Raw genomic sequence first — 26,663 nt, forward strand, 5'->3', positions numbered from 1 at the left:
TACCTCTGCATTTTTTACTTTAGAAAATAATGCGTGCTTATAGTTTAAAAGAGGCAAAAGAAGGAAAGGAACAAAGAAAAGATATTTAAAACAATACAGAAGCATAGATAGTTTGCAAATGAGCTCCTCCAGCCATGATCCTGGTTCCAAACCCCCAGATAACCACTAGCAACTGTTTTTGTGTATGTTTCTAGATTTTTCCATGCATATGCATCGAAATGGGATTCCTGCTCCACACAACCAACCCACCACCGCTTGCCTGTTTTACGCCATTTCCATATCAGCACATGGAAATATGAGCTTTATCCTGTAACTGCAGCCCCTTTGTACATCACCTTTATAATAATAAAACATTTAAAAATCTGTACTTCAAAGAAAATGGCTACGGGGGTGGGAATATGGCCTAGTGGCAAGAGTGCTTGCCTTGTATACATGAAGCCCTGGGTTCGATTCCCCAGCACCACATATATAGAAAATGGCCAGAAGTGGTGCTGTGGCTCAGGAGGTAGAGTGCTGGCCTTGAGCAAAAAGAAGCCAGGGACAGTGCTCAGGCCCTGAGTCCAAGCACCAGGATTGGCAAAAAAGAAAAAAAGGAAATAAAATGTTTACATGTGATTTGTTTGTATTAGACTCTATTGGTGAGCAGTTATCTCTCCCTCCAGTTTTTGACAGTTATTCACAATCACCAGCCTCCTAAGTACTTGTTCGCATCCTTGATCAAGTACAGCCACAGAATAATTTCCTAGAATTGTAGTTGCTGGGAAGAAAAATCGATGCACTGTTACAACTTTTTTACATTCCTCTCTCTCTCTCTCTCTTTCTCTCTCTCTGTGTGTGTGGTGTGTGGTGTGTGTGTGTGTGTGTGTGTGTGTGTTTCTCTCTTTCTCTGTGACCTGGATTCAAACTCAGTACCTGATGCTATCGCTTATCGTCTACGACTCTACCACCAACTGAGCCAACTCTCCAACCCCATTTTCTAGATTGCTTTCTAAAGGACTGCTCTATTTTGACCAGCAGAATTTGTTTTGCTCCTCTATTAGATGAAAAATGGTATCATATTATTTTATTTTTGCATTTTTTTAAGTTAAGGCTGAGGTTTAGCATCTTTTGTTTAGCAACAGCCTTGTGAAGCTTACCGGTTTCCGCTGCTGCGGTCTGTAATGACTTCTCCCTGGGCCTCAGGAAAGGAACCCGGACAGTCCCAGCTGTGGTCTCCTCCAGCCATTCCCACACCCCAGGATTCTAGTCAGAGCCATTCCAGTTCACAGGCTGAGCGCTGAGCTCTCGGTGAGCACCATCGGCCCCTCTCCCTCCCACCAGCCATGTGAACTTCCAAGTCCACGTCTCTGTGAAAGCCCTCCATCCCCCGGGCTTGTCCTGAATTCCAGGCCCTTCTTCCTTGGCTGTCCCACTCCGTATCTTCATTCAAGTGGATGCAAGCCACGCGTCTTTCTACTTCACTTAACTCTTCATGATTTTGAGAGAGGAACTTTAAGTCACACCGTTCCAGATTCAAATTTAGGCCAGCCTCTTAATTCCACCTCGAGTGGTCGGTTCCACCGCCAGCCCTCGTGTTCTCATCTGGAAAACAGTAGCACGTGTGTGTGCTCACTAAAATGATGTGCTTGAGGCACGCCACACACGCCTGGCACAGGAAGGGCGGCAGAGGCCCGCCATCGTGTCTGGAGGAGAGGGCCTCGGGGGAGCTCAGCGGCAGAGCACTCACTAGCAAGCACCAGACCCTCGCGCTGCCAAAAAACCCCTTAGAAACCACATTGGGGATGGGGGGGGGGGTGAGGGATGGGGGGGTGAGGGATGGGGAGGATGGAAGGGGTGACATGGACCAAGATACACCCGGAGCTTAAATTAGAATAAAAAAGAAAAGAAAGAGGTCACCCTTGCCTGCGCTTCCGTGTGGGGTGGGTCCCCCCTCCCACGCCCACTGGTGGGGCTCCTCGTGCTCGAGGATGGAAAGCCCCTGGGGTGTCCCCTCGCCCTGAGGGCATGGGAAGCGGCCCCACCCATTTCATTAGAGCTCGGGGTGGGAGAAGCGAGGCAGGAACTCCACCTCACTCCAGCCCTGGCACTTAAGAAGAAGTTGTTTGGCCCCGTGCCTCAGTTTCCTCAACTGCCAGCTGTTGGATAATCATTTCCCCTCCCCCTCCCCTTCTTCCTTTCTAGATAGTAGGGCTGGAGCTGGGAGCCTTGCTACACAGGGGGTCTGCCTCCAAGCCATGCCCTCCGCCCTTTTGTGCACTGTTTTAAGGTTGGGTCTCACTTCTCCCGTAGGGAGGTGCTTGGATCGTGATCTATGTATCTTAGGCTTTCTATGGAAGCTGGAATGACAGACGCACACACCGCCAGACCCAGCTATTGATTGAGAAGACGTTTCCAGTGTGTGCTTGGGCTGGCCTCGAATAGTGATCCTCTTGATTTCAGCTTCGCAGCCAGCTAGCATTACAGCTGTTTGTGAGTCATAGAAAGCATCTGGTTTATCACTGTGAGCTTTTGTTTAAGAAAGATGTGCCAAGCCGGAAAGGGTGACACACACCTGTAATTCTAGCACTTAGGAATTGAGGCAAGAGGATTTTGAATTTGAGGCTAGCCTGGGCCATATAGCAAGATTCTGAGACAAAATAGAGAGCAAGAAAGGGGAGGAAAGAGGGGAGGAAGGAAGGAAGAATAAAAAGTTTAAAAGGCCAGCCACTCAGTAGACAGCCAACTTTTACTTCTCCACTTCTCCTAATACTATTGTAAGCAAATTAAAGGCCTAAACCGTCATCTCCCATTTAAAAAGAATTTCTTCATCTTGCAGCACAAGAGAGCTTTTGGTAGAGTTCAGGAGTTGTCGTTATTCAGGATGGTAATGACTTGGAATTTCTTTTGACTGTGTTCAGTGTTCAACTGATTGTGTATATACTCTAGTTCATTTGATTCTCATTTGATTCGTGTGTGTGTGTATGTGTGTGTGTGTATGTGCCTGTCCTGGGGCTTGAACTCAGGGCCTAGGGCACTGTCCCTGAGAAGACTACCACTTGAGCCACAGCTCCACATCTGGGTTTTTCTTAGTTAATTGGAGATAAGAGTCTCATGGACTTTCTTCCCAGACTGAAATCACCTGAGATCCTAAGATCTCAGCCTCCTGAATAGCTAGGATTACAGGCATCAGGCACTGACTGGCGTCCCAATTCATCCCATTCTCAAAACACCGCTGAGGGGTGGGGGGAGAGGGAGACAGCATTCTTCCTTTAGGAGAAATGAGGTCCGGAGAGCAAATGACATATTTCAGAGTCTCAGCCAGAAAGTGTGAGATTTGAAACTCCGCATCTTGTTTCCCAGTCCAGTTCCGGTCTAGTGTGAGGCTGCTGGTGGGGTGGGGTGTCTGACATGAGATTCTGGGGTTGCCTGTATTAGTGTGGCAGTCATGTGGTGTCTGGGAGGCACCCTGGACTGCCCCTTAGTGAGTATCCAGTTTGTACGATGTGCCACTCAGGATTATCGCCATTGTTTGGAACAGCAACGCCCTGTTTTCAAGTGTCTTCACTGCCATTCTCACAAACAGGCCTGCTGAAGAGTCGTCCGTTCCCTCCCTCCCTCCGCCCCCAGATACCTGGGACTTGATCCAGGCTCAGCCACCAAGGAGCCAGCCGCCCTCGCGTGTGAGCGGAGGCCCACACAGCGCAGTAGGGCGTCACCTTTGCTGGTGACTGGAAGAACCTGGATATTTCATATTCTTTTTCCCTGGCTTCACTCGAGATGGATCCTTCCAGCAAGGACTCTGCGGTTGCAACACAGCTACCAGAAAGCTCTAGGCTCAACCTCCATTCAGTCCCTCCAGCTGGTGACTACAGTGATTGGGGCGTGGCCATCAGGCTCACAGTCCTGCAGTGATGGGTGGGGGTGTGGCCATGAGGCTCAGTCCTGCAGTGATGGCCGGGGGCGTGGCCATCAGGCTCACAGTCCTGCAGTGATGGGTGGGGGTGTGGCCATCAGGCTCACAGTCCTGCAGTGATGGGTGGGGGTGTGGCCATCAGGTTCACAGTCCTGCAGTGATGGGTGGGGCGTGGCCATGAGGCTCAGTCCTGCAGTGATGGGTGGGGGCGTGGCCATGAGGCTCAGTCCTGCAGTGATGGGTGGGGGCGTGGCCATCAGGCTCACAGTCCTGCAGTGATGGGTGGGGGTGTGGCCATCAGGCTCACAGTCCTGCAGTGATGGGTGGGGGTGTGGCCATCAGGTTCACAGTCCTGCAGTGATGGGTGGGGCGTGGCCATGAGGCTCAGTCCTGCAGTGATGGGTGGGGGCGTGGCCATGAGGCTCAGTCCTGCAGTGATGGGTGGGGGCGTGCCCATGAGGCTCAGTCCTGCAGTGATGGATGGGGGCGTGGACATGAGGCTTTCAGTCCTGCAGTGATGGGTGGGGGCGTGGCCATCAGGTTCACAGTCCTGCAGTGATGGATGGGGGCATGGCCATGAAGCTCAGTCCTGCAGTGATGGATGGGGGCGTGGCCATCAGGCTTTCAGTCCTGCGGTGATGGGTGGGGGCGTGGCCATGAGGCTCAGTCCTGCAGTGATGGCCGGGGGCGTGGCCATCAGGCTCACAGTCCTGCAGTGATGGGTGGGGGTGTGGCCATCAGGCTCACAGTCCTGCAGTGATGGGTGGGGGCGTGCCCATGAGGCTCAGTCCTGCAGTGATGGATGGGGGCGTGGCCATGAGGCTTTCAGTCCTGCAGTGATGGGTGGGGGCGTGGCCATCAGGTTCACAGTCCTGCAGTGATGGATGGGGGCATGGCCATGAAGCTCAGTCCTGCAGTGATGGATGGGGGCGTGGCCATCAGGCTCAGTCCTGGAGTGATGGGTGGGGGCGTGGCCATGAGGCTCAGTCCTGCAGTGATGGGTGGGGGCGTGGCCATGAGGCTCAGTCCTGCAGTGATGGATGGGGGCGTGGCCATGAGGCTCAGTCCTGCAGTGAGGCCATCAGGCTCATAGTCACTAGAAGAAAGCACTTAGTCCCGAGAGTCTAGTGGCCTGCTGGGCTTGGCTGGCTGGCTCACAGTTTACTACGCTCTGAAGAAAAAGTTACTGGTGGTCAGACATCTTTGTTCCAAAATAATGGACTGCTGAAGCACCTCCACACAGTTTGGTGCAAGGAGACGTCTTGTTTTATAGGCAGGGAACCGGGAGTGGGATTAAATCATTTGCCCGAAGTTGACATTTCATAAACCCGCTTTCTCCTTTCTTCTCTTTTCCCTACCAGTACTGGGGTTTACACTCAGGGCCTGTGCGTTGCTCCTTACTTCTCTCCACTCAAAGCTGGTGCTCTACCACTTGAGCCACAGCTCCATGCCCAGCTCTTTGCTGGTTAATTGAGATGAGAGTCTGGCAGAGTTTTCTGCCTGGGCTGGCTTCCAACTGCGATCTTCAAATCTCAAGCCTCCTGACTAACTAGCTGAGTCACCAGCGTCTGATTTTAATCTAGTTTTTACGGTAGCCTTTTCCTCAACTGAAGATTTCTTTTACTTGAAATTCATGTACTTTTTTCAACCTTGACATTGTCAATTCTAATATCTGGAATTTTGAGTGGCTCCTCTTGGTGATACTTGGAAAAAGAGAGGGTTTTTTTTTAAAAAAAAAAAAAAAGGAGAAGGGAAAAATCTGGAAAAATTTACACTAAGCATCTAGGGAGGAGGAGAGAAGGCATCTGGTTTAGAGTTTCGGGGAGGAGCTGGTGTGGCCACTGCAGAAGAGAGTCCAGCTGTGGCTCTGACATCTGGGAACTCACGGGGCATCCTTTAGGCATCCTTTAATCCTTTCAACAAAAGCTCCTCAAAGCATCAGAGGCTTGCTCTGCTCTGGGCTGGGGTGTGGTCCGCAGAGGGAGGAGGCACTAACTCCCAAGGCGTGAAATCAATGGGGGATCAGGTAAAAAGCATTTGATTCTGCATTAAGCTAAGCTGGTTTATGGGTGGCTCATTGGAAACGTATAGAAGCTGGGTTCCCTGGCTCAAGCCTGTAATCCTAGTGACTTGGGTGGCTCAGAGAGCAAAGGGGATCGAGGTGTGAGAGCAGCTAAAGCATAAACGTTTCTGAGACTCCATCTCAACCACAGCCTGTTTCCAGTGGCACTTGCCTGCTATCCCAGTGACTGGGGACATGGCTAGGTGTCCTGCGGTGTGCCTGTCACCATCTCCAGAGGCCCTGGGAAGCATAAGGAGGACTGACCGCTTACGCTGGCCTGGGAATAAGGCAAAACCCTATCTTGAAAATAGCAAAGATGAAGGTGGGTGCTGGTGGCTCACGCCTGTAATCCTGGCTCCTAAGGAGACTGAGATCTGAGGAACGTAGTTCAAGCCCAGCCCAGGCTGAAAAGTCACCAGGAGACACTTATCTCCAATGAGCCAGCAGAAAACCGGAAGTGGTGCTGTTGCTCAAAGTGGAGGAGCTCTAGCCTTGAGCAGAAGAGCTCAGGGACAGTGCTCCGGCCTGGTGTTCAAGTTCCACGACCCACAAACACAAACAAGCAAACAAACAAACAAGCGAAAACAGCAAAGACAAGAAAGGGGATGGAGCCCGGCACTGGTGGCTCCCACCTGTCATCCTAGCTACTCAGGAGGAGGAGATCTGAGAATCAGAGCTCAAAACCAGCCTGGGCAGGAAAGTCTGTGAGACCCTTATCTCCAAGTAACAAGCAGAAAACCAGAAGTGGCACCGGGGCTCAAAATGGCAGAGCACTAACCTTGAGAAAAAAGGAGCACAGGGACAGCGTCCAGGCCCTGAGTTCAAGCCATGTGATCAACTGAAAAAACCGGGGTGTGTGTGGAAGGGCTGGGGGTGTGGCTTAAGTGGTAGAGTGCCTGCCTAACAAGCTTGAGGCCCTGAGTTCAATCCCCAGGCGCGCAAAAATAAGCAAGTAAGTGAAGGAGTGGAGGGGCGACCTGCCGTTTGTGGTGCGTGGTTAGGAAGCACACGGAACTCGTCTGATCTCATGAAATCACATGTGAACCCTGGCTATACTTCCGTGGCATAGGGCCCAGGCTGTTTTCCTCTCTAGGTCGTGAGCTTCTTAGCGGCCCAGCCCCCTGGACCTGGGAGCCCTGGGCTCAGCTGCCCCAGGCCAGTTTCCTAGCGGCTCCATCCTACTCTGCACCCACGTCGCACCTGCTGCGGGCCAGGTGCGCGCTCCCTGCTCGGGACAGGAGGAATTCTGCCCCAGGGACATGGGGTGGGGCTGACTCCCCCCCCCCCCCAGCTGACATCTGGGCAGGATCCTAGGGGAAGAAGAGGGAAGGACATTCCTGCGACCTCCACTCTCCAGCCCCAGGGTGTGAGATGCCGTGGCTTGCCTGAGTCCAGGGAGCCTGTGGGGCTGAGACAGGAAAAGTGGTGCCAGGACCCATGATCTGATGACCTCCCAGCACAACCATTAGGACTGTAGACAAGAAGGAGCCATCAGAGACTTTCCAGCCCCAGAGTGTTATTAAATCTATATTTGGAAAATTACTGGCTAAGGAATGATAAATGCCTGGACAGGAGAGAGAGGTGTTGCAATCCTCTCAGAAGAGAGGTGAGAAGGTCTGAGCTGGGCCGCCACTTTGTGGGCGTGAGGCTGGGGCCTGAGTGTCAGGGCTGGGGCTGAGGGAGGCTGGGGTGATGGGGGGCGGAGGGGGCGGGGATTAGGAGAAGGCAGGGGGCACAGAGGAAGGGCAGGTGTGGGGTGACGTGGGGTGGGGAGGATTTCCTCGAGTCGTAGACTGCTCAAGGCGGCTCTGGGGCGCCCACCACGCCTGGCGGAGAAAGGCTCCACGACGGATGATCCACGGTGCCCCGCGCCCCGGGAACGGCTCGCTGTCCCGCCCGGCACAGGGCAGATCAAACCGAGTCAGCGCCCCAGCCAGACACCGGGGGCCGGGGATCCGGGGAGGCCGGGGAACCGGGGAGGCCGGGGATCCGGGGAGGCCCGGGATCTGGCCGTCAGGACGGAAGCGCTCAGCCCTAGGAGGAGTTGGGCACCTGAGGTCAGCGTGGAGGTTCCAGGCTTGGGGGGGGTCAGCGTGGAGGTTCCAGGCTTGGGGGGGTCAGGTGGATGTTCCAGGCCTGGGGGGGGGGGTCAGCGTGGAGGTTCCAGGCCTGGGGGGGTCAGCGTGGAGGTTCCAGGCTTGGGGGGGTCAGGTGGAGGTTCCAGGCCTGCGGGGGGGGTCAGCATGGAGGTTCCAGGCCTGGGGGGGTCAGGTGGAGGTTCCAGGCTTGGGGGGGTCAGGTGGAGTTTCCAGGCCTGGGGGGGGGGGTCAGCGTGGAGGTTCCAGGCTTGGGGGGGTCAGGTGGAGGTTCCAGGCCTGAGGGGGGTCAGCGTGGAGGTTCCAGGCCTGGGGGGGTCAGCGTGGAGGTTCCAGGCTTGGGGGGGGTCAGCGTGGAGGTTCCAGGCCTGGGGGGGGTCAGGTGGAGGTTCCAGGCCTGCGGGGGGGTCAGCATGGAGGTTCCAGGCCTGGGGGGGTCAGGTGGAGGTTCCAGGCCTGGGGGGGGTCAGGTGGAGGTTCCAGGCTTGGGGGGGGGTCAGGTGGAGGTTCCAGGCTTGGGGGGGGGTCAGGTGGAGGTTCCAGGCCTGGGGGGGTCAGGTGGAGGTTCCAGGCTTGGGGGGGGGGTCAGGTGGAGGTTCCAGGCTTGGGGGGGGGTCAGCGTGGAGGTTCCAGGCCTGGGGGGGGGTCAGGTGGAGGTTCCAGGCCTGGGGGGGGGTCAGGTGGAGGTTCCAGGCCTGGGGGGGTCAGGTGGAGGTTCCAGGCCTGGGGGGGGTCAGGTGGAGGTTCCAGGCCTGGGGGGGTCAGGTGGAGGTTCCAGGCTTGGGGGGGGGTCAGCGTGGAGGTTCCAGGCCTGGGGGGGGTTCAGGTGGAGGTTCCAGGCCGCGCCCGGCCTCTGGGCATTGGGGAGCTAAGCGCAGGTGTGTGGACCCGAATCCATGCTACCCAGGCTGTTCCCGGAACTGGCGGGGGGGGGGGGAGGGGGGAGGGGGCGGGGGTCGGAGGGATTGGGGTTCCCCAGGGGCATTTGCCATCAGCGAGCCTCAAGGGGGCCCAGGCTCACTCCGGAGAGGAGAGGACACCAAAGCATGGCAGGAGCGGGAAGGAGGAAGCCGGGGGGCCCCGGGTCCTGTCTATGGGCCCCAAAGCTCCAGCAAGGTGACAGGGAGGCCCCCCGGGCCCGGAGCCCTGTCACTCAAGGCAGGTGCTCTACCTCCCGAGGCACACACACCTCCACCTCCGGCTTTTTGGGGGTTAAATGGAGATCAAAGTCTCATAAGCTTTTTCCTCTGGGTTGCTTCAAATCTCCATCCTCAGATCTCAGCTTCCTGAGTAGCTCGGCTTCCAGGAATGAGCCCTCTTGCCCTGCACACGTGTGTGTGTGTGTGTGTGTGTGTGCGCGCGCATGCACGCGGCTTGGGTATGCCTGTCCTGGAGCTTGAGCTCAGGGCCCCGGAGCTGGTCCCGAGGTTTTCATGTTCAAGGCTGCTGCTCCAGCATTGGAAGCACAGCTTCACTTCTGGCTTCTGTTGGTGATTGACTGCAGATGAGCATCTTACAGACTTTCCTGCCCAGGCTGGCTTCTACCCTCAGTCCCCACACCTCAACTTTCTGAGTAGCTAGGATTACAGGCCTGAGCCACAGGCTGCAAGTGTCTTTTGAAGTAGAGAAAAAAAAGATAATGAAGTGTGTGCCATTCTGGGAGTTTTAAAATTCAGAGGCCGCCTTTTAAATTTTAGGTAAGATTTTTTTTAAGGATAATCCCTTAATGCAATGTCATGTGCACAACAGTGAAGACTCAAGCTAATTACATCTAAGTGGTATTAGACTTAGAAATTCTGAGAGCATCTGTGCGTCACCCGCTTCAATGCAAATCTCCATAAAACGTGTACTAATTGTTCCAGAAGGAATGGATTGTTCCAGAAGGGCAAAAGGCCAAGTGAGCTGAAATACTGGGTTCTTCATGTATGAAATCAGTAAAAGCACTCTTCTGGAAGCCCTTCCCAGGTCCTAGCATGGTATCAGCCGAGTCTGGCACAAAGCACTTTATGCTTTAAATACTTCACAAGGGCACCAGACAACAGAACATAACTCTAAGAGCTACTCGAGTGCCTTTTAGGAGCGGCGAAAGACTGTGTGAATTTACTCAGCTTTCAAGAACACAGAGGCATTGAAAGTTTTTTTTACAAAGCCACCAGCTACATACTTGAGATATAAAATAAAATGCACCATAAAAAAACATACACATCTGCAGTATTCACGACCCTTCACAAAATTTGTATAGCTGCCACACTTGGAAGCGAGTCAAAGTCCATTTGAAGATCGGGGATATTGTTTCTTCTCTCCTTGCAAGCAATAATTGTCTCTGGGTCAATAGAAGGTTGAATTCATATTGCCCTTTTTCACTAGGTGGCTTTGTACCAGTGGAGGACAAAAAAAAAAAAAAAAAAGCCAACAAAGAATTATGGGCAACAAATGGGTGAGCTCAGGTCCGCGGCTGCCGGTGCCTGGGGTCGGTGGTGGGGTGTCCCCTCACGATTTGGGCTTAGAAGTGGCTCCATGTTGGAGCGGCAAGGACTGGCGGGCGCGTAGCACGCTGCAGGGACGCTCGGCTTCCTGGAGATGGGCCTCTTGTGGTTCCTCCCTCTGTGACCATCGCTGTCTCCCTAGTAACCAGCGCCCACCCAGGCGGCTGCCTCCCTTTAGGGTCTAGTCCTGTAAGTTTCACACACATTTTAAATCCTCCCCCACCCCCAACCAAAACAGCCCTGTTGAAAGGGAAGGAAACACCTCAGAACAGGATCATCTCTGTTGAGGGTTTCTACGCGTTGCAGCCTACAAGCATTCATTAATTCATACGCCATCTTGTTGATTTCTGGGGCAGTGGTTCTCACACTAGTGTGTATTAGAAACACATTCCTGGGCTCCACACTGAGTCCCCGCATCAGAGGTCAGGCATAAGGTCTGAGAATTTGCTTGCTTGCTTCCTCTTTCCTATCTATCCACCTACCTACCTACCTACCTATACCTGTACTGGAGATTGAACGCAGGGTCTCGGTGGTGCCGTTTCTTAGCTTTTTTTTTTTTTTTTTGCTCACATGAGCCCCAACTCCACCGCTGGCTTTTGTAATGGGGTTAATTGGAGGTAAGAGTCTTAGAGATTTTCCTGTCCAGGCTAACTTCAAACTTACATCCTCATCAGTCTCTGGAGTAGCTAGGATTACAGGGGCGAGCCACCAGTGCCCAGCCAGATTTGCATTTCACTAGTTCCCAGATGTTATAAAGTTGTTTGGGGACCACTGGAATCAAGGCTCCCCCCTACCCCGCCACCCGGTTTCTCATTATGGAAAGCATTTTTTTGTTTTGTTATTTTGGTCAGTTATGGGGCTTGAGCTGAGGGTCTAGGTGCTGTCTCTGGGCTCTTTTTACTCAAGGCTGTGGTCTACCAGGGGAGCCACAGCTCCACTTCTGGTTTTCTGGTGGTTAATTGGAGTTGAGAGTCTCATGGACTTTCCTCCCATGCTGGTTATGAAACAGGCTGAGATCCTCAGATCTCATGCTCCTGAGTAGCGAGGATTACAGGTGTGAGCCACTGGCACCCTGACTTAACACATCTTATACCCATTGTTGAGTTGTGGGAACTTTTTATATAGAAAGAAGCCCTTTATCAGGTGTGTTTTGCAAATTCTGTTTTATAGTCCACGGTCCAACTTCTTGTTTCTAACAATCTTTTTTTCTTTTTTTACAGTCCTGGGGCTTGAACTCAGGGCCTGAGCACTGTCCCTGGCTTCCTTTTGCTCAAGGCTAGCAGCTACTCTGCCACTTGAGCCACAGCGCCACTTCTGGCTTTTTCTGTTTATGTGGTGCTGAGGAATCGATCCCAGGGTTTCACAACTCAGAGTATTCTTAACAACTCATCTGGGCAAGGTGGCTCATGCCTGTAATCCCAGTACCTAGGAGGCTGAGGCAGGATCAAGGGTTCCTGGGCTACAAAGGAAGACCATGTCTCAAAAATACACACACACACACACACACACACGTGAGAAAAATTCAGTGAATCAAATGGAAGAATATATCAAATGGATAACAGATGAGGACCAAGTGACATTTATCCCAAGAATGCAAGGTTATTTTAACATCTGAAACTCAATTTACCTTCCTGACAACAAAGAAAACCATGACTATGCTTAAACGTTCCCAACAGCTTCTCATGACACACTTGGGATAAAATCCCAAATGCTCGCTGTAGTCTTGAATCACAGAGCAACCGCTTTTAGCCATCTGTACCATTTACCCTTCAACATCACACCCGACACCCCCTCCATACTCCTTCAATCCATCAAGCATGATCTGACCACAGGGCCTTGGCACTTAATCCTGCCTCGAACGACCTTCCCTGAGTAGCCACCATTTCCTCTTTGTACTAGACTTCATGCAAGTTAATTCCCTCCAAATTCCCTTTTTGGCACACCCTCCCGTCACTTTTTTCTTCTGTTTTTCCCTGATACTGGAGCTCAGGGTCTTGCGCTAGCCTGGCTAATGCTCTTCCACTTGAACCGTACCTCCAGCCTGGATTTTTGCTGGTTATTTTGGATGGGATCTTGTGGTTTTTTCTGCCTGGGCTGGCTTCAAAGAGTGATCCTCCATATCTCAGCCTCCTGAGCAGGCAGGATTACAGGTGTGAGCCACCAGCACCTGGCTTATTTGTATTTTTGCATTTGCTCCCAATGAATTAGAATATATATGATCCTTCAAGAAGGGACCTTGTTTACTGCTGTCCCTGGTGCCCAGGGCCCGACCAGAACACAGCAGCTACTCAGGAAGGTATTTTTGCATCAATAAATGAAATCTGAACAGAAAGAACTAATTTTTCAACATCCTTACCAGTTGTTACAAAAATCTGTAAAAATAAGATGTGGGAAATAGTATCTCTTTGTATTTCCTGGATGTTGTTTTTTTAAACTGGCCTCTCCCCCTGAAAGTAACTTCTCATATTCCTTGCCACCCTCCCCCACTTTTTTATTGCTTTGCAAAATCTACTGATAAAGAATTATTTATTTTTTTGTGCTAGTCCTGGGGCTTGAACTCCAGCGCTTGGGCACTGTCCCTGAGCTTTTCTGCTCTAGTGTGACACTCTGCCACTCGAGCCCAGATTCACTTTGGCTTTTTGGTGGTCAATTGCAGACTTTCCTGACAAGGCTAGCTTTCAAACCATATCTGAGCCTCCCGAGTAGCCAGGATTATAGTCACAAACCACCGGTGCCTGGCTTTCCTTTGTCCTTTGTAAGCTACAAGTAAAATGTCCCAGTTTGTCCTTTCATGTCGTAATCATATTATCAATTCTTTCCCTTTGGCTTCTGGGTCTGAGACACGCTTAGAAAGCCTTTCCCAATTCCAAGATCATCCAAACCCTCATACTTGTTGTCTGATAATACCTTTGTATATATATAGATGAAAGACCTAAGCATTGTAATAATCTTTCATATATTAAATCTCCCACATACGAAAGATTATGCTAGAATCTTTCACCCATTTGCTATTTATTTTGATGTATAAGAAGAAAATAGTCTAAACTTAAAGCTGGACATGGCACACACCTATAGTTCCAACACTCAGAATCAGGAGGATCTCAAGATCAAGGACAGTCTGGGTTACACAGAAAGAGCCTGCTTCAAACACACACACACACACACACACACGTGTATACACATATATGCATATTTATTTATAAATATATACATACCTTCTTTATATGTATATACATAAGCAAAATACATTTAACTTTAGAATGAATAGAAGTTTCTAGATACCATTTGTACAATTTGTCATTTTAATTTTTCAAAGACTTCATTTAAAAAATAAATTCAAAGACCGTTTTACAATGTGTATTTTCATAAGTACATCTGACACATATATATGTGTGCATGTATGTGTATAAATATATGTGCACTAGTTACATTTGCCACACTTTCCTGGAGTGTTATGTAACAACTGGACATCATCATCACCATTATTTTTCCAAGAAGGTTCCATTTCATTTTTTCCAGTGTTTTCTCACTCTCTTGGATCTTGGAGAGCTCTGTTTGGCTTCACTGTATTTTTTTTTAAACAGTTTCTTTTCTATTAGGCTCACTTCTTCATGGAGTAGGGAGGTCTTTATTCTCAGCAAGAAGGAGAAGGTACTGAGAATAAACTGGTAACTCAGAGAAAAGTTTGACTCTTCGTAGGTTGTCACATGTTTGCAGTAGCTGGAAGAGAAAGGAGCAGGTTATCTCTGGACGGTAATGGAGAGATGCAGACATCCGCCTTTGAGCAGCCTCCAAGGAACTTCAAGCAGAGATGCTTCGTCTTAAAATAGCACCGACTTGGAGGGGCCTCACAACAATGAGCTTAAAGTCCTTGCTTATCCGAAGGGAACAGTGTGCACAATGTCCACAGCCCACGCAGGGGACACAGGTGGCGTGAGAGGCCGGGTTCTGGGAGTCCCCATCGAGGGGTCAGGTGGCCACCGCGCCCTTATCACCGTGGCCAGAGCACACAGGGCGCACAGGGAAGAAATCTAGACTCTTGCCTCGGTTCCTACGGTGCTAGGGATGGAACCGGGGCTCTTGTTCCTGTGCAGGGCAGGCAAGAGCCATACCACTGGGCCAATCTGGACTTACTTTTAAAATGGACCAAATAGATCAAATAATCTGCAACTTTCCACACAAAGGAAGACACTAGACCTTACAATGCCATGTACAAATCTATATGCAATGGAGAAATCAGTTTGCTAAGCAAGTGTATTTTAAAACAGCAGAACTGAATCTACTGCTAATTCTCTAACTAAAGGTAACCCCAAAGTATGGTAATCCAATTTTTTGTTGTTGTTGTTTTGTGCCAGTACTAGGGCTTGAACTCAAAGTCTGGATGCCATCGCAAGGCTGGTGCTCTACCACTTGAACCACAGCTCCACTTTTGGCTTGTTAGTGGTTAATTGGAGATAAAGAGTCAGAATCTCCTGCCTAGGCTGGTCTTGAACCTTGACCCTTCAGATCTCAGCCTCCTGGGTAGCTAGGATTCTAGATATGAGCCACTTGTGCCTGGTAGCAAATCTTAATGCAGACAACCTCACTGTACCATATCTTACTGTATTTTCTTTATACTAGGTGAGCATCAGCTCCGTGCTAGGTCCCCAAGAATAGAACCAGGAGCGGATGAACAGTAAGCAATCCGCTCAGAAAAGGAGTAAGAGTCTGCTAACACCACAGGGGGCTCTGAGAGCACTCGCGACACCGTACTGTCTGGCTGCACCACTGCAGGTTAATTTAGCTGGAAAACAGCTTGTGCTAATTGTGTGAGGTTGTCTTCCTTGACTTTTCCCCCCCTTGCTCTCTTACCTAAGCCTTTCTTACACAAGACTCAGTGTATAATTCTGATTCTCTTGACTATGCGCTTACCATGTCTTGGGCCTCAGTAGAAGACTGCAGGCTCACTTAGCATGCAAGAGGCCTTCTTCAATATCCAGCACCAAAAACAAAACAGAACAACTTACCATCTTCGAATTCCAGCACATACACTAGTTGGCGCTTAAATATGTGGCTTTTCATTACTTAGAAAATATATCTTCAGGTCATACTAGAGATTTTATCATGCGTTTCTCTTTTGAGTTCCAAAAGCACCATGTACCTTTTACAGAACTTCTGGGTACTGAGCCAATACAGTGAATTCTTGGTTATCAGCGCCTGGCCTTTCCTCGTCAGGACTCCCTGGAGGCTGTGCCCGTGGAAACAGGTGTCTCCTGCAGTCCAGTTGAACTGGAAGCTGGAAGGGGCTTTTTTTTCAGTAGTCGATGTGGAATCAGCCAGTGCACTAAACTGTCTTTGTAGGTTCTCCACCATTTCTGGAAATGGAAGTAAAGAAGCAAAGAAATAGAACAGAAAAGTTAAGCCACAAATAAAGCCTTGAGTTTCCTGGATAGGAGTGCTCCGGTCCGTGTTGGCCTCCGAGCTCTTTCAAGAAGTTTCTGGGACATGGTCTTGCTGGCTTGGGACTCCAGGCGACCACGTCTGTCTTCTGAGTGCTGGGACTGCAGGCAGGCACGACCACACTCAGACGGTGATTCTTAGTTTTGACAACAATGTGTGAGGGAAATATTAGGCAAAACTGCAACTGGATGAGGGGCATACAGAAGCTGCTTAAAATAACTACAACGGAGGGCTGTGGCTGAAGTGGTACCAAGCACAAGGCTCAGAGTTCAAAGCCCCAGGAATGCCAAAGGGGGGCGGGGGGAGGAGAGTGACTAAATGCTTTTTTTTCCCTCCCCACCCCCACCCCCCCAGTTTTGGGGCTTGAACTCAAGGCCTGGGCACTGTCCCTGAAGGCTGGCACTCTACCACTTGAGCCACAGTGCTGGTTCCCGCTTTTTCTGTTTGTGTGGTACTGAGGAATTGAACCCAGGGCTTCAGGCATGCTAGGCAAGCGCTCTACCACTAAGCCACCTTCCCAGCCCTAAAATGCTAAAATTATGTTTATCACAACCTTAAGTAAAAAGTGTATGATAGTCTAAGCGCAATTCTCCAGACACTATTCTTAAAGAGACATACAGGAGTTTACATTCTGATGGGAAATTTACATTTTAAGGGAGGACAATTTCCTGAAAGAAACCCACAGATTTCTGGCAGAGTATGATTACAACTTGTGGGTGGGGGAGGGAAGGAAAAACTAGGAGACAAGTGAGGGGAGAAGGGGTGCTGTGCAAGAAGAACTGCACCATTACCCGACTCAGGTCACAGTAATACCTCTGTAGATCGCCTTTGCAATAACAATACATGCTTTTAAGTTAAAGTTGAGCGGAGACCAGTGGTTCACACCTGCAATCCCAGCTACTCAGGAGGCTGAGATCTGAGGATTGCAGTTTGAAGCCAGCACAAACAGTAAAGTCTGTGAGGCTCTTATCTCCAATAAACTATTCAGGAAAGCCAGAGGTGGTGCCGTGGCTCAAGTGGTAGAGAGCCATCTTGAGCAAAAGCAGCTCTGAGACAGTGCCCAGGCCCTGAGTTCGAGCCTCAGGGTCGGCCAACAAACAAACAAAAAACAACAACAACGAAAAAACCCCGACCAATCTCCCACTCCCCACCAAAAGACTTATGCATCCACTTTTCAAGTCAAAGATCTTTAGCTGTTTACAACTGTTTTGCTGCCTGGCACTGACAAGAAAAAAATCCAACTCACCTCTTCTTTTATATACTACGGATTTGTCGATGTGAGAGTAGTAGAGTGGCTTCTCGCTTTTCCACATGTACCTGTGCGAGACAGAGAAAGAGCTGGAACGGGGCACAGTGCAGCTGCGCCTGGGCTGGGTGGGGCCTGGGCGCTGGCCCCGAGCTTCTTTGTGCTCAAGGCCGCTTGAGCCACGGTGCCACTTGCGACTTTTCCCATGTAGGTGGTACTGAGGAATCGAACCCAGGGCTACGTGCATGCTAGGCCACATTCCTGGTCCATTATGTGTTTTCTTAAATATGAATTGCGCAAAATCACAAAGAAGTCCCCAGGGCAGGCTCACCCATTTCTCCGTAAACGGAGGTGAAGCACTCCCAAAGACAGCCTCGCCTCAACTGGCTTTCCTGAACACGGGTAAGGCAGGCAGACCCCGCCGGGACTACAGACCTGTGGGGCTCGGGACGGCCTCAGGGCCTGGGGCAGAGAGGGAGGGAAGGGATCTAAGGTGATGCACAAGGGCTTGAGACTTCTTGAGCTGCAGAGCCTTGCTTTACTTTGCCTACTTCTTCCCACTACAGAAAGCTTAAAAAACAGAGGTGCCATGAAGGCCTTAGATTTTCTAGTAGAGGTAATCTGAATGACTCCCTAGTCTTTACAATTTGTTTCCCTATTATCGCTTTATTTTTGTGACATCTTGAGGCTTGAATACAGGGCCTGGCTGCTATCCCTGAGCTTTTTGCTCAAGGCTGGCACTCTACTACTTGAGCCACAGCTCCACTCCCGGCTGTTTTGGGGTTCTTCTTAGTGGACACGAGTGTCACAAACTTTCCTGCTGCGGCTGGCTTTCAACTCCTCAAGACTCCTGAGTAGGTAGGATTATAGGCGTGAGCATTGGTGCTGGGCTCTCTTTACCTTCATGTTGGGCAACGACTGCTCTGATTTTCTGTCCCTGTAAGTCCAGCCATTTCAAAATGTAACATACAGTCTTTCACTTAGCAAAATGCATTTAAGGTAAACCGCATTCACACTTCTGGAGAAGTCAGGAGTCTGTTCCACTGTACTGCTTAACGTAATTGCCCTGCGTGGCTGCACCACAGTTGATCAAGTCACTAGCTGAAGAGCACTGGGCTGCTGCCAGGGTCCGCTTAAGAATGAACTCACGGGCTGGGGATATAGCCTAGTGGCAAGAGTGCCTGCCTCGGATACACGAGGCCCTAGGTTCAATTCCCCAGCACCACATATACAGAAAACGGCCAGAAGCGGCGCTGTGGCTCAAGTGGCAGAGTGCTAGCCTTGAGCGGGAAGAAGCCAGGGACAGTGCTCAGGCCCTGAGTCCAAGGCCCAGGACTGGCCAAAAAAAAAAAAAAAAAAAAAAAAAAAGAATGAACTCACTATAAACATTCCTAAACAGATTTTTATGTGAACCTGTTTCATTTTAGTCAGGTTAATACTAGGGGGTGGGAAGTACTGGGAGTAAGGTCCACCCCCTGGGAGGGCTCCATGCAGATGCCCCCCACCTGTTTAAGTCTGTGCCCAGTACCTGAGTTACCTAGGTAACTGGCACGTCTGGAGGCGGTTACCTCCTCCACCTGGCCGTACCTCCCACCTTTTCCTATATAATCTGGCTCGACACGGGTCCCCACTCTCTTTCCTTTTCTCTCTTTCTCTTCTTTCTTCTCCTCTGTCTCCCCGCCCCTCCATGTGTGGGCTGGCAGTTTGCTTTCCCCTCAATAGACTTCTCTGCCTGAACCATGTGGTGGGTTTCCTTTCTGGCGAACCTTACACTGGGTATTATTCTAGGCTATGCTTACAGAATGAGAACTGCCAAATTTCCCAAGATGTCTGTGCCATTTTCTATTTCCATACCTGGTACATTCTTTTTTTTTTTTTTTGGCCAGTCCTGGGCCTTGGACTCAGGGCCTGAGCACTGTCCCTGGCTTCTTCCCGCTCAAGGCTAGCACTCTGCCACTTGAGCCACAGCGCCGCTTCTGGCCGTTTTCTGTATATGTGGTGCTGGGGAATCGAACCTAGAGCCTCGTGTATCCGAGGCAGGCACTCTTGCCACTAGGCTATATCCTCAGCCCCTTACCTGGTACATTCTTTCTGTTTTGTTTTGAGCCATTCTAATTGGTATCTGATAATTCAACTGTATCTTAATTTGCACTTTTCTACTAAAGATGTTAAGTATCTTTTTATGTGCCATTTATCTTCAGTTTGTTCATTTGAAAAATTGAACTGTATTCTTACATTTGAAATTTTTTACCTATCACAGATAAAAAGTCTTTAATCAGATATTCAATTTGCATAAAATTTCTAAGTCTATATTTGTTGTTGTTTGCTGGTCCTGGGGCTTGAACTCTGAGCCTGGGAGCTTTTGTGCTCAAGGCTAGTGCTCTACTATTTGAGCCACAGCTCCAGTCTCAGCTCTTTTTGTAGTTTACAGGAGATCTTCCGCCTGGCCTGGATTTGAACTTTGATCCTGAGAGCTCAGCATCCTGAGTAGCTAGGGTTATAGGCGTGAGCCCCTGGTGTCTGGCTCTTTTCCTTGTGAGAAGTTCTTACTGGTGATGAGTCCAACTTAGAACTTTTTCTTTCATGGATCATGCATTTAATGTGAGACCTAAGAAGTTTCTGCCTCATCCAAACAGAACTTTTCTCCACGTCTTACAATTTTCTTTAGGTGGTTGTACCTGCACTATCTCTGTATCTTATCTGAGTACATTGGAAACCGTGTATACTGGTATTAGAACTAGGAAACTGAAAGGGAATATCAAAATCGAGAACACAGGGTAAAAAGACAAACGACTACAAAAGCAATACTTGTGAAACTGTTTGGTATAAATCAACTGAACAACTCATGGGGGGAGAGGGAATGGGGGAGGGGGGAGGAGGGAATGAGGGAGGAGGTAACAAACAGTACAAGAAATGTACCCAAGGCCTAATGTATGAAACTGTAACCTCTCTGTACATCAGTTTGACAATAAAAAAAAAAAAGACAACATTGAATAAGTAGGTAATGTGGAGGACATAATGATGTTTAAAATAAAATTAAAAGCAAATATTTTAAAAATAAAAAGAGGAAATTAAAAAATAAAATTTTCTTTAGGTTCTTCTTTGCATCTTTTGTAATTAACTGTCAGGCCTTCTGTTTACTAATATCTATCACCATCTCATGTAGAGAGACAATGCTTAGCTGTAGAAAATGCTGTAATGATTTTCATCTGACAACATGGAAAATGATGTCTAAAAGAACAGGGAGAAAATGAGAAGCTGAGGGCTGGGAAGGCTCAGTGGCACAGCGCTGCTTGAGGCCCCGGGTGGAATTCCTATTGGTGTGAAGGCAGGGTGGAGACTCACAGCTTTCCTAAATGCACCACAGCAAGGGAGCTACCTCTGGATGACGGGTCAAAGGTCAGCCAGTGGGGCTGACTGAATTATACACGTGCTGTCTGCTTTGCTTTGTCTTAGTTTTCAGAGATCAGTATCCTGGGAGAGCATTTGGTTACACATGTCAGAAAGTAACATTTGGTCTCTTGGTAGTGGCTCACAAGCACAGAGGGGTGGGGATGGAGAAGGAGGAATACTAGAAATGCGAGCAAGACTCATGCAGGCTGTAAATAGCTAAGTGCAACGTGGTACCTTGGGCTGGACCCTAGAACAGAAAAAGGACATTATGTGGACTTAGTTAACAGTAATGTAAAAAAAAAAGCGGGGGGGGGGGGGGAAGAGGATGCGTACCACGTGCAAGGTCCTGGGTCTCATCCCCAGCACCATTAAAAAAAAGGTGCAAGAAAAACGTGGGCTAGAAAGTTTAGTGCTGGAGTTCCGGAAAGGAGGCCCCGTGCTGCCGGGGGCGCAGGGAGGAAGGCCCAGGCTTCGAGCGTGAGCGGCTGACCGCGGACCCGAGCAGGGGTACATACTTGGCCCTTGCCTCTTCCCACGCTTGTTTCTTCTTGTCAAAACTCTTCTTCATAACTTGGTACCACTTTCTGAAGTCAAACCATGGCTTATCTGAAAAATATGAAATTGGTACTTAATCGTGTGTGTGTGTTGCGCGCGCGCAGGTCCTGGGGCTTGAACCCAGAGTCTGGGTGCTGTTCCTGAGCTTTTGTGCCCGAGGATAGTGCTCTACCGTTTGAGGCTACTACAGCTCTACTTCAGCTTGGTGGTAGTTAAATGGTGATAAGTGTCTCACACACTTTCCAGCCTGGGCTGGCTTCAAACTGTGATCCTCAGATCTCAGCCTCCTGAGTAGCTAGGATTGCAGGTGTGAGCCACTGGTGCTCAGTTGTACTTTTTTTTTTTAAATGATTTTTGTTAGTATATACTAACTGTATAAGGGGAGGGAAGTTATTATGACATTCCACCCATGCATATTATGTGCCCTGACCAAACTCACTCCATCTCTCCCTCATCCCTCTTCAAGCAATTTCAGCAGGTTTCAGTACTCTTATTTCACATGACGTCCATACATATTAGAAAGAAATCCCATAATACTAGTATTATTCATTTGAGTCTTCATTGACATAGCTGAACACTGATGTAACAGCTCTTGGAAATTACAGATGAAGTCACTGTCCCCATTCTCTAGTTGGGCTTTCCCAAACCATCTGTCACTCTCTCTTCTAAGTTCCTCTCTGTGCTGCGGCCCTGCTTTGGTTATCCTGAAGCCATCTCTACACAGAGATGAGGAAGACGGTGCTGCACCGGGTCCCTGGTGCAAAGTCAGGAAGTGGGGCTAGAGAGGCGCAGCCGCACAGGTCCCAGCACCGAGGAGGGAAGCAGAGCTCGCTATGTGGGGCCAGCCTCACCTAGGGAGGGAGGCAGTCTCAAAACAGAAAACTTACAGGGGCTAGGGAACCAACAGAACTGAACATCTCCACTATCCCCTAATCAAGTCGGTCTTCTGGATGTTTAATTAAAATTCTTTTCAATGGCTATGACAATCCTCGCCTACACAGTACAGCGCTGTGGGGTGCGCAGCCAGAAGGCAGGGTATCACCAAAGGAACAGAACCTTGAGTTCGCAATTAGTACAATGAATTAGTTGCAACTTCCCTGCACTCGGCGAAGTGAAGACCAGCAGGAGGGGCAGAGCATGGAGCAACAGTGCTCCGCCTGCTGGCAGCACCGATCTACCTTGAAATCTGTATTGCAGCACGCGCTTTCCCACTGCGTTCTTTCTTTTTCCTTTTGGTGGTGTAAGTGCCAGGCCTGGGGCCTGAACTCAGGGTCTAGGTGCTGTCCCTGAGCTTTTATTGCTCAAGGCTACTAGCACTCTACCACTTGAGCCATGCTACCACTTTCAGCTTTTTTTTGGTGGATAAATGACAATAAGAATCTCATGGGCTTTCTTTCAAGTTGCAAGGCTGGCTTTGAACCGCCATTCTCAGACCTCAGTGTTGTAAGTAGCTAGGATTGATTACAGATGTGAACTACTGGCGCCAGGCTGACTTAGGGTATCTTTTGATTCATCGTTTATAACCACTTTGAACTTGGCTAATAAAAATTAAGTACCTTCATCGTTCATTCCATTATGCTGTTCAGCAAGATCAGACAAAGACCTGGAGATAACAATAAATAAATAAATCTATTTAAGAATCATGTATTTGGATAGTTAAGTTTAGAATTCTTCTGAGACAAAGTATAGAACAGTACTTGAAACTAATACAAAATCTTAATGGAGAAAGCAACTCCTGAAAGCAGGAGGACCATGAATTCATTCATTCTCTGCTAAATTTGGGAGGGCTACATTTAACACTGCACTGAAGGATAGTGCCGGGAATCTAAAGGCATACAGACAAAGTGATGAATAATCGAAGTACTTTAAATGAGAAATACTGGAGTAATGAGAGAATACCAGCAATGAAACATGATCAGACCACCTATCCAATGAGTCAGTGTCATGTAAAAAAGCACTGTTCTACATAGTGTGGATCCAGGTTCAATGAAGCCACAGTCTCCATCTTCTACTGAGCTAACATGGATTCCCTTACTCTGAACCAGCATGCAAAAGCAGTGTGTTTCCCCGTTTGCCTTAAAATAAAAACTACCATCAGTGCAATGCAATATTACTTGCCACTAACTGACACTTACCATTCTAAATTGTCATCCAGTAGAAAGAGTAGCTTTAGTACCACAACAATGACAGCTAAAGCTTGCACGTCATATTTAACAGTTTTTTTCATTTTAGCTATAGGATCAAATGTCAGAAAATCCACTTCTCCTATTCCAGTCATTTTTACTACTTGGCAGGTTAAACCATGCATTTCGTCTGTTGGAGAAAAAATAGTTAAGTGTAATTATATTATTTGGCAAACTAGATCTGTACGGTCATATATATGTATATTTGTTTTTGAGACAGGGTCTTACTAGGTAGCCCAAGCTGGCTTTGAACTCATGACTTTCCTGCCTATGCCCCCTGAGTGCTAGGATTACAAGCATGCCCAATAACCTTTACGTAAGTTTTGTAAATACACCAAAATGTATAGGAAAAGTAATGACAGAATCTTGGCAAGGCCTATCTTTCCTGTTTATAATTCCTACATGTGGGGGACTGGCTTTGGGGCACTGCAGACAGCCACACATCTGTGCTATGTTGCTCCATGTGTGTCTCCTTCTGTATTTCTTGTCGGTGCCTTCATAGCAAGGCACCATTACCTGACACAAACCTCCCTATCAGACCAAACGCTTCGAGGCTGTCTGGGATCACGGTGAGTGCCCCAGAGGCCCTGCTCTGCTTTCCAGATCTATTATATGCTCCACAGAGACTGTGTCTATTAGTCAGGTCTGAATAATGTGGGACTTGGAACCTGAAAACCTAGGGCCTCCATTTATGCTTCCCAATCAGCATCCTTGGGACTTTAAATTAGTCATTTAACCTCAGTTTCCTCACTTGTTAAATGGGTTATGAGAGAATTAAAAAGCTTAAGATAGATGAACGCACGGTGAAAATTCTGTTACTCAACAAATTTCTTACTAACCTAAGCAGGGGAGACACACTACCTCTTATTCTGATGAAAGTGTAACAGCCTCTGTCTACCAAAGGCGAAGGAATTGCAGGGAATGCACACAGGCTTGTGGCGCGCATCCGTCGGCAGCGCTGCTGCCATTCCCTATGTGGACTGGAGTGTGCCACGCTGGCAGAACCATGCTGCGTGGTCTGCGGGCCTGCTCGTCTCCTACAAGCTCGGTGGTCATGGGCCCGATACTTCATCTTCCCCCTCCATCGTTATCAAACAGGAATGACAACATGCGCTAACGGGGCTACGGTACTCTAAGTGCTGAGAATGAACCAGTCTTGCTTTGTCCTCCCAAATGCATCAACCTACACACAACTAGTGTTCACTGCAAGCTTATGGTAAAGAACGAGTAAACTACAAAGCAAGTTTCCTCCTTGACATGTTTAAGTAAAACCTCACTGATGAGACCTGGGAATGGAGCACAGTGACAGAGCACTTACCTAGCATATGGAGGCCTTAGGTTTCATTCCCAGCAATGCAAAAACAAGCAAATAAAAATTAAAATCTCCAAAGCATTCACTAATTAAAATGTGCTTTGCTCACATAGAAACTGAACACATGTAATAACGTATTTGAAAACAGGGCATCAAAGTATCTCCTATGTCTACTATAGTCTAATAACTTAGCTAAAGTTCTCACTTAGGTGTTCTCCATTTTTCAACAGTTACTGGGCAACTGCTAAGCTCTGGGCACTTGAGCTAGAGCCAGAACTTTTCCTCAGGTTGCTCAAGGTTTAGTTACAGGTAAGTTTCTAGAACGAGGCAGGATGTGGACTCTGGTGCTGTGGGGAAGGTCAAAGGCAAGTGGAGTGTGATATCAAGTCTCCAAGCTCAAGCCCTGGTACCTCTATAGAGAAGACACTGAGCTGGGTGCTGGTGGCTCACGGCTACAATCTTAGCTACTCAGGAACTGAGATCTGAGATTCAAGGTTCAAAGCCAGCAGGAAAGTCTATGAGACTCTTATCTCCATTTAACCTCCATTGAAAAAGGAAATGGAGCTGTGGCATGGACAAAAAGGCTCATGGACAGCACCTAGGTCCTGAGTTCAAGCTCCCTGACTGACCCAAAAGAGAAGCTGAGAATTACAAGTGAGTTTTGGGGAAAGCTTGCTTAAATCCTCTTTGATCTTGCTCTAAAATGGGACTGTATGCTGCTGATCTACTGTGTGCTGTGGCTTAAAATTTTTTTCTTGGTTGTAGGGCTTGAACTCAGGGCCTGATAGCTGTCCCTAAGTTTTTTCTCTCAAGATAAGTGCTCTACCACTTTGAGACACAGTGCCACTTCTGGATTTCAGGTGGTTAGTTAGAGATAAGACACTCACAAACTGCCTGACCAGATTGACTTTTTTTTTGCCAGTCCTGGGGCTTGGACTCAGGGCCTGAGCACTGTCCCTGGCTTCTTGCTCAAGGCCAACATTCTGCCACTTGAGCCACAGCGCCACTTCTGGCCATTTTCTATATATGTGGTGCTGGGGAATCGAACCTAGGGCTTCATGTATGTGAGGCAAGCACTCTTGCCACTAGGCCATATTCCCAGACCCCAGGTTGGCTTTAAACCTTGATCCTCAGATCTCAGCCTCCTGTGTAGCTAGGATTACAGGTGTGAGACACCAGCACCTGGCTCTTCCCCTTTTAAAATACATCTGACTGCTGTACTGCACCTGACTTCAATGCATTTTAGATAGGAGGAAGCATACATGAGATGCAAAGCTACTTTGGAGACAGAGGAGGAGGCTCATTTGAGCCCACAATTCAAGACCAATCGGGGGGGGGGGTGAAGGGGAGGAAGAGGGAGAAGGAGGGGGCGAGGGAGATTGTCTCAAAAACAAACACACACACTTATATACACATATATGCATACATAATAAAAATATAGTCAAGCATACTTTTGGTATTGCTTAAGCAATAATGTAGTCACAGCATGTTTACATTTTAAGAATAAAAGTCCTGGGTTGGGTGTGGTGGTGCAAAGCTGTAATCTTAGTTCTCAAACTTAAGGCAGGAGGACCATATTGTAGTTCCAGCTGGCCTGGATCATACAATGAGGCTTTGTCTCAAAATATAAGTGAAGAAACAAACAAACAAAGTTCCTCCCATTTCTGGTCCAGCAAAACTGAAGTTCAGGCCGGGGGCTTCCAGCGCAGACCCGCCTGTAGCCCTTGTCTTGGTGCTCTGAAACCAGGCTGGTGAAGCTATCCCTGCCGCTGGCTCCATGGCTCACAGGATCTGACCAAACTTTGCCCTCTACTTCTCTTAGGCATTGGAAACAGTGTTACTACACAATAGAAACTACCATACATCATCCATACATCATCATCTCCTGCAGTTTTGTTGTTGCTGCTTTTTTTTTTTTTTTTTTTTTTTTTGCCAATCCTGAGACTTGAGCTCTGGGCTTGGGTGCTATCCCTAAGCCCCTTTTGCTTGAGGCTGGTAC

At 48.8% G+C, this 26,663-nt stretch overlaps 1 protein-coding gene and 1 long non-coding RNA gene across 2 annotated transcripts in view; one reads left to right on the forward strand and one right to left on the reverse strand.

Annotated features, from left to right (window-relative positions):
• The first annotated feature begins 822 nt into the window (after window positions 1–822).
• LOC125356743 lies at window positions 823–25,169 on the forward strand. The gene is made up of 3 exons (XR_007211957.1): window positions 823–834; window positions 10,309–10,311; window positions 24,490–25,169. It is a non-coding gene; the product is annotated as an uncharacterized LOC125356743 (long non-coding RNA).
• Taf1b (TATA-box binding protein associated factor, RNA polymerase I subunit B) overlaps window positions 13,817–26,663 on the reverse strand; it is a 55,845-nt gene continuing 42,998 nt past the window's right edge. Inside the window, exons 10-15 of the mRNA XM_048353430.1 lie at window positions 23,305–23,482; window positions 22,726–22,772; window positions 21,130–21,220; window positions 17,222–17,292; window positions 15,677–15,890; window positions 13,817–14,256 (exon numbers count right to left, since the gene is read on the reverse strand). Of these exons, the coding sequence (XP_048209387.1) occupies window positions 14,043–14,256; window positions 15,677–15,890; window positions 17,222–17,292; window positions 21,130–21,220; window positions 22,726–22,772; window positions 23,305–23,482 (815 nt within the window). The 3' untranslated portion in view covers window positions 13,817–14,042. The remainder of the gene's footprint in view (window positions 14,257–15,676; window positions 15,891–17,221; window positions 17,293–21,129; window positions 21,221–22,725; window positions 22,773–23,304; window positions 23,483–26,663) is intronic.

This window comes from Perognathus longimembris, chromosome 8 (assembly GCF_023159225.1).
Source record: "Perognathus longimembris pacificus isolate PPM17 chromosome 8, ASM2315922v1, whole genome shotgun sequence".
Taxonomy (NCBI): domain Eukaryota; kingdom Metazoa; phylum Chordata; class Mammalia; order Rodentia; family Heteromyidae; genus Perognathus; species Perognathus longimembris.